The sequence below is a fragment of the Aulonocara stuartgranti genome, assembly GCF_965226115.1.
Source record: "Aulonocara stuartgranti genome assembly, chromosome: 5".
Classification (NCBI taxonomy): domain Eukaryota; kingdom Metazoa; phylum Chordata; class Actinopteri; order Cichliformes; family Cichlidae; genus Aulonocara; species Aulonocara stuartgranti.
The window spans coordinates 36,923,709-36,935,606 of NC_138943.1; the positions used below are offsets into that span (position 1 = coordinate 36,923,709).

The 11,898-nt window shown below is 39.1% G+C and overlaps 1 protein-coding gene across 1 annotated transcript; it reads left to right on the forward strand.

Annotated features, from left to right (window-relative positions):
• The first annotated feature begins 1,397 nt into the window (after positions 1-1,397).
• Positions 1,398-3,960, forward strand: LOC309707502 (transcription factor 15-like). The gene is made up of 2 exons (XM_082534877.1): positions 1,398-2,206; positions 2,971-3,960. The coding sequence occupies exons 1-2, from the start codon at positions 1,754-1,756 to the stop codon at positions 3,034-3,036; spliced, it is 519 nt and encodes a 172-aa protein (XP_082391003.1). The 5' UTR covers positions 1,398-1,753; the 3' UTR covers positions 3,037-3,960.
• Positions 3,961-11,898: the final 7,938 nt, after the last annotated feature.

Sequence of the window (11,898 nt, forward strand, 5' to 3'; positions counted from 1 at the left end):
ACAATGAGTTTCTGCCATTCTTGTAAAAATGTTTCAGTGGTTTCTTGCGCTGATCAGCTGATCAACAGTCAATCAAAATACATTAAAACACTTAAAAGTTGTCGTTATGTGAAAGCTTTGTTGTTTATTTCACATCCTCTTGTAATTGCTGGCCTCATGGGATTTCTACACCTAAACGAAATTAGACAAGCTGGAGCAACTTTGGCTGAAGAGACAAAGAACTTGAAAGGAAGTTCAAAATTTAAGAGGAAATTCCAAAGTGCTGAGCTGATGAGATGTTCGCTAGCTATATATAACTGCATTTACACCGTGTCACCAGTCACAGGTAATTTCAGACAGTTGTATTTCTAAAAGACAACCATTCTCATGGTGCCTTGGATGATAGTGGTGGAGAATACCTCTACAATGGTCCTCTAAAGTCTGTACAGACTGTTTACTGTCAACCATAAAACATAAATTCAGCTTCTTTATTTATATGAAGCAGCAATGTACTAACATTCAAATCCTTTGTTACAAGTTATAGATACATTTATTTAATTTGTCAATTAAATAAATGCATTTAAATGGTAAATTAAATGTTTCCGCCCCTGTATGATTGTAATAATGCAATATTATGACTGTTCAGCTGCTTAATTGTTGTTGCTCATTGAGTCTAATGATGAGAGAAGTCTGTTACTAGTGTATCCTCCCTTCATTTAACTTATAAAGCTCAAAGTTGTTCATTTTGTTTTATGGGCAATGTGGAAAGTGCAGTTTGTGCACTGCATTGATAGGTGTTTCAAACTGACATTGTGACTGCATTCGTTTTATCTGTTAATGATGCTATTGTGTTATTATTAATAACTTTCACTTAAATGTGACAAATATTGTGGACTTTATGTACGACACCTTTTTGGACTCTACTGCTACTAAAAAAGAACCTTTGTTTACAAGAAAACTGTTTAACTACCTGAGGTTTATAGAAACGACCATACAGTGAACATTATTTGAGGATCTCATATGTTCTAAAAATCATCAAAGAATCTTGAATATCATCAAAAATACTGAAAAAGCACAGCCCTGTCCTCATGTTTTTGAGTGGGGTGTATTTTCCCCCATTTAACCTTCAAATGGTTCGCAGATAATGATACATGTATTTATTTATTTAACTCGCAGACAGTGTCATGTCACATGACCTGTGTATAGCAGAAGGGAGACATTCAGAATGATACTTAAGGCTCAGGGCATTTGTGTAACCAGCTGTTTCATGTTGTGGCTTGCTGAGATATTGTTATATTGACTAATTTACATCTTTGCTCAGTGTTATTTCAAACAACGTACCATACGGTCTAAAACGACCCTAATCTCCAGTAGCAGACAGATAAAGACCAGATCAGATTTGTTTTTATTTTAACGATCGGCACAATCGAGATTTGTCATCTTCTTTTGTGCCTTTTTGCTCTACACTCTCCATGTGACGCGTCCATTTGTGTTACACATATCATCAAATGAACACCAGACTTTAAGAACGAACATTTGGGGAAATGGAAGTGTCTGCATCTGCTCCACCCCTCACGTAAAGCTGGCAGACTACTGTATACTGTATAAGAGCCCTGCCTGTCACGCTGACTATCACACAGGAGGAGGGTGTCAGAACGTATTGGGGAAGTCTGTTGGCTTGGAGCTACTGCAACTTTTACGCACGACTCTTGTCTCCATGCCGCTGTTTTCCACTTGAATATAAGGGATTGATTTCCCCGCCTGCCTTTGAGTAATGGCTTTCACTATGCTGAGACCCGTCTCCACGCACCCTTTCTCTTACCCCGCGGACCTAACCTTGATGTCGGACGACGAGGAAGGGAACCGCAGCGAGAGTGACGGCAGCACCGATCAGGGGTACGGGCGGGAGTCCGGTGGAGTTGTAGTCGGACAGCGGAACGTTGCCAACGCCAGAGAGAGACACCGGACCCAGAACGTCAACACAGCCTTCACGGCGCTGCGGACGCTCATCCCCACCGAGCCGGTGGACAGAAAACTCTCCAAAATCGAGACGCTGCGCCTGGCATCCAGCTATATTTCTCACCTGGCCAACGTGCTGGTGGTAGGAGACGGAAGAGAGGGCGAACAGCCGTGCCTGAGTGCTGTGTACAGAGAAGTGAAGGGGGGTGGGCAGGGCAAACAGCCCCGGACTATCTGCACATTCTGCCTCAGCAACCAGCGCAAAGGGGTAACATACTCAGAAGATTCTCAGCTCACCAGCATACACGACACTACATTTATTATGTTCTATACTTTCTGCCTCGACCGATGCGCACACGTATAGCTTATATTATTAAAACCAGTCTCACTAAATCCGCGTTCTGTGGAATACAGCTTCTATTCGGGGTGAAAATCTATTTACAATTCCTGCACCATTCCTGCTGCAGGACATAAGGAAGGATGCAATTATGGGCGTTGCTAATTCCAAAAGGTTCCAATATTTATGAGAAACATACACGATGGATACACACCGTGCTGGACTTTCTGATAAACAAACACTTCAGAAGACATGTGCACTTAGAACTTACGACGTGTCCGCTTTTATCGACAGATGAGGAAATACGAAAATGACAAATTCAGAAAAGAGCTTTGGTCAGATTGGTAAGCACAGCTTAAAAAATAGCTAGTAAAAAACCCCAGTATATTAATTGTTGAATATTGTTTTCAGGTAGTGTAGACCTGACAATGTGCTTTAATGAATTCTAATGAGTGATTTTTTTAAATTCTGTTATTTTGCAAATAATTTGAGAGATTAATTTAGAGACTTTAGTGTAAAGCATATAACGCATTTTTACACTGACAACCGTGTTTGTGAAAAATCTAATCATTTATAAGTGTCATATCACAACTGTGTAATTGCAACGATCCTGAGTGCAATGAGTTACTTTCCATGGGTGCGCAGAGATGATGACGGTACTGAAACTGAAGGTGATTATTCATCTTTGTTCACAGGTGAAGGACAGACGAGACTGTGTGAAAATGCATGGAAACAGTGTGAGACAGCTAAGTCGACGATGAAAGTGTCTAAACTGGAGCAGTGTGGGATTTTTTTTCTTCCTCCCAGCAGATATTCCTAGAGACTTGAAGCATCTCAGCACTACAGCAGTCCTCTTACTTTGTGAAGCTTTGTCTGGTTATTTAGTGAGACAGGAGGATTGCCAAGTGAACTACCTGTATGTCTCCAGCAGTTGCCAGAAATCCAGTACACAAATTGTTACTGTTTGGGGTATAGTGGATAAATAATCTGAAATTATAACATTGTGACATACAAAGTGAGCAGCACTAAGAAGGTTACTTACATACATACATTAGATGAACAGATCTTACATGTTAGGGGAACAGAAATCCATACTAACCCTAGATCCATGATGGGGTTACACTTATGTACAGCACTTTGGATCACTCACCTAAAGTATGATTACTAATAGTTGGAAGCTATGAACCAAAACAAAACAAAAAATGGAGAATACTTTAAATCTGTAACATCCTAGAACTCTGTGTCCAAGAGTACTTTGTTTTGTACTTTAAACATTTTCAGTACAAGTACAATTCACTTTGCATACTCAGCATTTACAGTGACTCATATCAAATTGCACTTACAATGAAACTGTTGAGCCTTACCACACTGATGATAATAACCAGTGCTTTAACTATTGAGTAGAAAAAGATGCTGCTGATTCAAAGAGTAGTCCATCCAAAGTAGTCTTAAGTTCCTGGAAATATCATAAAGAACATAATAAAAATGTCAAGTAATCCATGAAAATGTTAGTATAATTGCACAGTTTTTAAATATAATTTGGGATAATTTAAAGATATATCAGAATACATGATTACATGTCATCTGTTATACCACTATTACCTGTCAAGCTAATTGACTGATTGATTATTGCACGGAGCAATAAAACATATCATCAGTGTTTTTTACTGGTTCCAATTTACAAATATGGGTTTTATCATGCACAAATGTTACTGATGTCATTCCTATTTGTGATTAAAAACAAAAGAAAACAAACAAACAAACAAAAACAATGGTTTGGTCTGGTCTAATGAACATTCACAAACACTTTGGTGCTGGTCCTCAAGATGTTTGTGTGAAGCTTTTCTCTCAAATAGATCTATGCACCTGAATAGTTTCTGGAGTGTCAGAGAAGATATCTGAGAGGCAATGGTTTTATCTACATGTTTTTATCTACTTTGAGATTAAATTTATTTTTACATAGGCATGGCTCTCTTGCATTTTTCTGCCAACATAGCAATAAGCATGTGATGAGATCATTAAAGGTCCCCTTTGCATGGCCTGTTAAAGGTTTTTTTTTTATTGGTGATGCACAGAAACTGTTTTTGTGACACAATATTTGCCATATTTTGAAATAGGTTGGTCTATAACAAAGCTGAACAAAGCTTACAATTTGTTTCCTGGGTAGGTTCACTCAATGTAAGTAAATAAACTGAGTTTAAGCAATAAATAAATAAACAATGTCAACATTTCTCTACTTGTTACAGACCTGTAGTGGTAACGTCTTTATAGTTTTGTTCATTCAGGCCCCCAGCCAATACAATAGAGCCCAAAGCAGAAAAAGGCTAACTGGTTATCATGCAAGAATCCATGATCAACTCATTTCATCAGAAGTGGTTTAATTGCATGTCACATTTACATTGTTGTCCTTTGTTTCTCTTTGGCAACTTTTTTTTAATAAATAAAAATTGCATACAAACAGACCAGAAGAAGAAAAAAAAGCTTTTTAGATGCGCTCGTAGTGATAACCATGAAATTCCATTCAAGGCCCACCAAGGCAGTTCTTGATATTTCCATCACTTCTTGATGGAAATATCAAGAACTGCACAAGTTTATCCATGGACTAGAAGAAGAGACAAAGATTGAATTTTGGTGGTAGAGCTTCAAGTTTCTTCATAAACGTTTGTAGTCTCCTATGAGAAAAAAAGGCCTAATTTGTTTACATGACCTATGCTCCATTCACAGTTTTGCAAATTTGGAGGCAGGGTCTACACAAATAAAGAAATCTAAGGACTGATCTGTGCATAACTCCACTTTGGTAGTATATCATTTTAGTTGGGATTCACATGTGGTGTTTATCAGTCACGGCTAATATCACCTACCACCCTGTGTGCAGACAAACACAGCTGCTGCTGAATGTTAATGTTGTGGATTACATCAGAAGAGCAGCGCTCTGGCCACATGAAGAGGCTGATGGGAGTACACCTTTTTACAGGGTTGAAGGATAAATGCCGGCATATTGACTGGAAAAATCTGCATAGTATAACTGTGTAACCTCAGACAATGTCGTGAGAATAAAAGTGTCCACTGTGATGGATTATGGTACTCAATCTGCAAGTCTGCAAGCAGATTAGTTTGTATGTATGTTAAAAGATTAGATTGTTCTTTTTTTGTTTGGTAAATATTCTTACAGTTAGGTCCATAAATATTTAAACAGAGAGAACTTTTTTCTAATTGTTGTTCCCTACATCACCACAATGAATTTGAAATGAAAAAACTCAGATGGAGTTGAAATGCAGACCTGCAGCTTTTATTCAATGGGTTGAAAAAATTGCGTAAAAATGTGAGGAACCAAAGCAATCTGGAAACAATCCCTTAATTTCAGATGCTCAAAAGCAACAGGACAGATTGAATAACTGAAAATAAAATGTTCATTTCTAACACTTGTATGAAAACCCTTTGCTGGCAATGACAGCCTGAAGTCTTGAACTCATGTATGAACTCAGATGTTGGGCTTCCTCCTTTTTAATGCTTTAAGGCTGTTACTGCAGCGGCTTTCAGTTGCTGTCTGTTTGTGAGCCTTTGTGTCTGAAGTTTAGTCTTCAGCAAGTGAAATGCTCTGTTGGGCTAAGATCAGGTGACTTGGCCATTCAAGAATATTCCACTTCTTTGCTTTAATAAACTCCTGGGTTGATTTGGCTGTTTGTTTGGGTCATTGTCCATCTATATTATGAAACACCGTCATATGACACTGTCTTAGCAAATTCTTGAGGCTTATGAGTGGCTTGCAGTGAACTCTCTGTATTTACGTTTATGCAGTCTTTTCTTTACAGTACACTTGAATGTCGATACGCCTAACCCTCCTGGAGACTGTTGCTCACTTGGTTGGCTGTAGGGGTTTCTCATCACCGTGGAAACTGTTCTGTGATCATCTACCACTGTTCACCAGTGCTTTCTTTCTTTCTCAGGATGTACCAAACTGCAGATTTTGCCACTCCTAATATTGTACCAATTTCTCAGATGTTTTTTTTTGCTGTTTTCACAACTTAAGGATGACTTGTTTCACCTGCATGGTGAGCTCCTTTGACCGCATGTTGTCTGTTCACAGCAAAACCTTCCAAATGCAAGCACCACAACTCAAACCAACTCCAAGCCTTTTAAATGCTTACCTGATAATGACATAACAAAGAAATTGCCCACACCTGTCCATGAAATAACTGTTTTGAGTCAAGCGTCCAATTACTTTTGCTCCCCTTAAAAAGAGGGAGCAAAACCCCTGGATGAAGGGTTTAGGAGCTGAAACTCCTAAACCCTTCATCCAGTTTGAATGTGGATACACATTATGTCCATTATATAACTATAACTGGAATATGTTTCAGTAAACAGGTACAAAAGCTAAACTTGTGTCAGTGTCCAGATATATATGGACCTAACTGTACTTGTGTTCTTGCTTAGAGCTACAGTAGAAGTTTAATAAACACAACAGTCTGTAAACGAAGCATCTGACAGTGAAAAGGAAACAAATAGTCTGGCTCATTCCAAAAGTAATTTAAAGTCACCTCACTGTTAGATCCTTGTTGTTTTGTACAAAATCAGTATGTAAAAACAACAGTTTTGCTTTTGCAGTAGTTATATGATGAATCCTTCTAGGCTTTTGTGCCAAGCTAATATATCTTGTACAATTCGTACATCTTGATCGCCGTGGCTGTTCTATAATGATTGTGTTATATCAGTGCAGCCACAAAGAGTTCCTGTTTAATACGAGTCAGACTCGGGAACATTTTTAGAGCTTTTTAAAATGTCAGCTAGAATAACAATTAAGATTAGCTTAATAATAACCAAAAATGAAGATTGTAAGAATTTTTTAGGGTCTGAAACACATTTGTTGTGGTTTTTGTGTTGTTTGTTCTAGGTTCTAATTAAACAATAGTAAGATCTATACAAATCTATGTAGGCTTGTTTATTCCCATGATACTAAGGCCGAAACACTTTCAGCATAGAAAGACTGTGCTATACCAGAAATACCATTTACAGTATTTGGTTTGTTGCTAACTTATAGACTTGCAGTGTAGTGGATTTGGGATATTTGGAGAGTCTAAATTGCAATGCCATTTGCTTCTAATTACAAATCAAGGCTATATTTTTCAAATATAGCCTAAACTAAACGCTTTTTCACATTTTTAAGTTTTGAAAAATGAATTCCTAACAGTGCTGTGGTTTGTTTTGCTCCAACATTCCCTGAGTTCTTTATTTTGCGCTAAATAATCTAAAAACAATGTCTGTATGAGTAAACTGCAATTTGTCTCACAGTTGCATCTTGTGCAAGAATGCTAAATGTTGCCAGCAGATTGTTACTGTAGACAATCTTAACAATCCTAATCTGTGAAAACAGGAGATTTGTCTATAATCTGAATTTTTAACTAGTTTTCAAGTGGTTTTGTCTGGTTTATATTTCTGACCACATGCCCTTGGTCCCCTTATGACACCACATGTAGCATTCTTGCATGTAGACAGCATTTTTTTAAGTTTTCATTCCCACATATAGTAGTGCATATAGTAGAACTCAAAGTTAATCTTGATTTATTATATGACTAAACTGAATCCTCTAAGTCTCGAAGTGATGTTTGGAGGTACACCCCTCTGAAAGAAAGTTATTGCAGTCCTTGGGGGCAGCACAAATAACTGCACACTTGCATAAAGCATCCCAACCCTCCATTTCTCTCCACCAGTCAGTGCTAAAACCTAATTAGAAGCTGCTGTGTGAGCTTATCTGATAACTGTAGAGCTCTGTGGAGCTCGATAAATGGCTCCCAGCGGCCTTTGTTCCCCCTGACAGGAAGATGTCATAGAAGCACAGGAAGGGGAAAAAAAGCTCCAGTGCTCGACCTTACTGACACCCTCCCTGTGGGGCCCGAGGCCCTGGGTCACTGCCAGTTTTGACATCAGTCGGGGCCCAGATGGCCTGTTACACTCATCTGATGCTTATTTTAATTCCTGGATGGGAATGTCTCCAAAAAGACAGTGAAAATCAGTCAACAACTGTACAGTGAACTTACTGTAAACTGTCAGCTAGCATGATATTTATGGCACACACAATCAGTACTATATAACCAGTTACTTAATTGGTTTTGATAGCTGTGACAAATTTACTGACCCAAAACAAGCAACAATAACAGACTTGAATAGTTATGGTCACAGTTAAACAGAAAGGGAAACATTCACGTATATTTCTAAATGTATTTCTACACCTTACTAATAAATCAAGGAGTAAGGAAAGTGCTTACAAGTGCCCTGAAACAAGAAGCCAACTGACATGTCATATGTACCATCAGATGCAGGTCCTCTGTCACATCATTAGTTCTTAAAAATATGTGAACATATGCATGTCATCTTCCCCAGTATCCTATACCTGATGTCTATTTCACATCTATGACGGATAAATGCACCACAATGAAACTCAGAAACAGAACACAGAGCACAGATGAAGAAACAAGCAGAAACAACAACAGGAAGTCTGGTGATTTATGTTGGAATCACACCCCCACTTGGATCAAGGTTACCAGAGTCCAAACATCAGAACACAGAACAGTGATGAAAATCCACATGTGACCAGAAACTCCCAGTGGCCACAACCAAGAGTGAAGACCAAACTGTAGTGAACACTGCTGAGTCACAAACATGCAGGTAGGTGACAACTAGTTTAGAGTCTAGACAGCACGTCCCAGGCAGCATGGTCAGCCCGGAAGAGGACCCATTAGCACCACAAGAGTCCAGGGACAGTGAACAGATCCAGAAAGCACACCAGCAGGAACAACCAGGGAACCAGGCACACCCCTGAAGCACAGAATGGCACCCACCCAAGCCCCATATTGTATTTACTTGGGTTGTCTTTGTCTAATATTAAAATGAGTTTGATGAAAACATTTCAGTCAGAGATATGTCACAGAATTAGGATTTTTCATTACTAAAACAAAAGCTGTAGAATTGTGACTGCGACCAACAGTAGTGTAAGCCTGCACACAAGAGCCTGTGCATTAGTCAGTTGATAACTTTTAGATACAGGACACATGATGGAAAGTATGAAGCAACCACCTCTGACTCGTGTGGTTTCTCATTAAAGTTAGTGATATCCCTGTATATGACTGTATAAAATTCCATCTGAACATAAATTATTCTGTCAGTCATCAGCAGCACTTTCCCCATCTTCAGCTCCATCTGGTAAGCATTAGTGGGAGATACCATGGGGCATATAGGAAGGGCTAAGATTGCGATACTGTTTCCCTCCACCACATTTAGCCCTAAACAGACCCTTATGGTGCTGTAGCTCAACTGTTTGACATTAGAGATACCTTCCGCCCCCTCACTAACCCTGAAGTTGGTTCCCTACCAGCCAGTCTGTCAGAGAAGATAACGACTGGACACGGACTGTGGGCCCTTTCAAGGGACAGCGGTCTTGGATCGGCTGCCTCTGATTTTGATGATTGTTTTCCATGGATGGGTGGAGTGGGAGAACAGGGAGCAACCTAATCCTTTGCAGCAGCCAAATAACAAGTGAATAGGCCAGACATAGCAATATACAGTATCTGTGTGCCATAACATTAGACTATATGAACAGCTATACTAAGGTATCTTCTTATGCTCTAGTGTACTTATTAAAGATGTACTTTTATCATGTTAGTTTTAAAGAGCACAAAATAAAACATAGTTGGAACAAAAGCTACCGAATTTCTAGTTTTAGGGACTAGAATGTCTGAGCACTAATATGTTGCTTCATCTGATGCTGTGTTTCCACTGTCATCAAAATCCCTGAGATGATTAAGCAAATTGTCACAATTTATTATCCCGTGTTGGTATCCATTTGAATAGGCCTTTAGCTTTGCAGATAGTGAGCTTTTGTGAAATTACTCAATGCATTAATCAAGGCATAGGCAACATAAAATCCTCCAAAAAGGTAATAACACATAATCTACAGACCTAAAGAGCTTGGAAATCAAAAGGCATTCTGGGTTCTCGTCCCCATATTGTTGTTCATGTAAAACCAAAACAAAATCTGATGAAAACAGAGCTGTAAACAGATTTCACCTTATTCAGATATCTCTTGGGATTTTCTGTACTATGACGGTGCTTCACTTCTTACTGGGCTACATCGATATTGTAATTTATGCTGCAAACCTAACCTGTTCCAGATTAGAGATCAAAAGGTCTGAAATCTCAATCACTGGCCAATCAAATCTCTCGAAAATAATGTCACACTTCTGGAAGATGTCTCAGACCTCTGTGGGCAGAGGGCCACAGAGTTGAGAGTCCATAGCATGAGTCACCCAGTTTGAGAGAGGAATAAAAGAGGCCATCTAAACAGTGAACGACGGTCATTGAACAGAGGTGTAATGTCTTTATGATACATTTAATTGGGAAGTGAGGGAAATCCATGATACACCAAAATTTGAGTGCTATATTAGTCTAAAAGAGTGTGTGGGTGTGTGTGTTTTATATGGGCAACGGTGTTGACACACTGTGCTCTCACAACGCACACTCTCTAGACTATTGTTTTCCTCCCAACATGCAAGTGGGAGGAAGTGGTGGAATGACCCAAGACATTAGTACAGACAATATCAGTCCAGCGGGGCAGGCCTCTGATTGCTCCGAGTTTGGCTGCTGCTCCTGGTGCTCTGTCTCAGCCTTAGGGCGGTGGTCCTTGATTTAGAGGTGAAAGGTGACTAATTTGTGGCCTGATTTCTCCCCTGTCAAAATAATGCAACAACATATCTGCACAGAAAGCTCTGAAGGAGGAAAGAGGCTGACTTCCGCAGTAACCTGATGCCTGTAATGGTCCCTAAAGATTTCATATGCTATTGTGTTTTCTCTTTTTTGGCTTTGTTTGATGACTCCTTTGCTTTTAAAAGAATCATGCTCCCTAAATATTTATATATCTAACCCTTACTAGATAAGTAAAACAGATTTTTCCTGGGTAAATAAATTCCCATTCTCTTTTGTGACATATAATCAAACTCTACTGTGCACTTCCCTTTGACCCTCTGTGTCACCACAGAGTAATTAAAGGTAGTGTGCTTGTGTAGAGATTTTTAAGCGATAACTGTCCACTCGACACCGACAAATCCCCACACACAAAGCAACATATATTAAGTTGTGACATCACATAGGAAAATGTATCCTAGATGTAAGGAAGCATGCAAGTCTACATTTTAACTAGACATGAAGAATGAGCTTGGACCCAATAAATACAATTGTTCGCTGCTTGGAGCCTCCTGAATCTCGGAGATGGATGGGAGGAAGAATATACCTTGGAAAACTTTTGAACCAATTTCAACATCCACAGCAATTGTTTGGAGGATATCCTCAATCAGTTTCCCCAAAGAGCACAATGAATAGTCTCACTGACAGAAACCTACTGCCCCTAACAACCTCCATGACCTGCACGCTGTGCGCCATCAGAAATGAATATGTCATCTTCTACTCCAACTACCTCTCAGAGAACAAAGCAAAAATAGGCTCCTGCTGTTTTAAACATCTCACTTATCTGATAAGCAGGGTATTTGGGAATATAAACAAGTTACATTAACCAAATGTTCCTGTTAAATGTTTTTGTACTATTTTTGATTAAAATTGCTGATGTGCGATATGAT

Bases quoted from the DNA above. Each gene is read 5' to 3' on its own strand.
- LOC309707502 (XM_082534877.1), top strand. From the start codon at position 1,754: ATGGCTTTCACTATGCTGAGACCCGTCTCCACGCACCCTTTCTCTTAC. The intron at 2,207-2,970 runs GTAACATACTCA...CTTTGTTCACAG, and splicing joins TCAGCAACCAGCGCAAAGGG to GTGAAGGACAGACGAGACTG.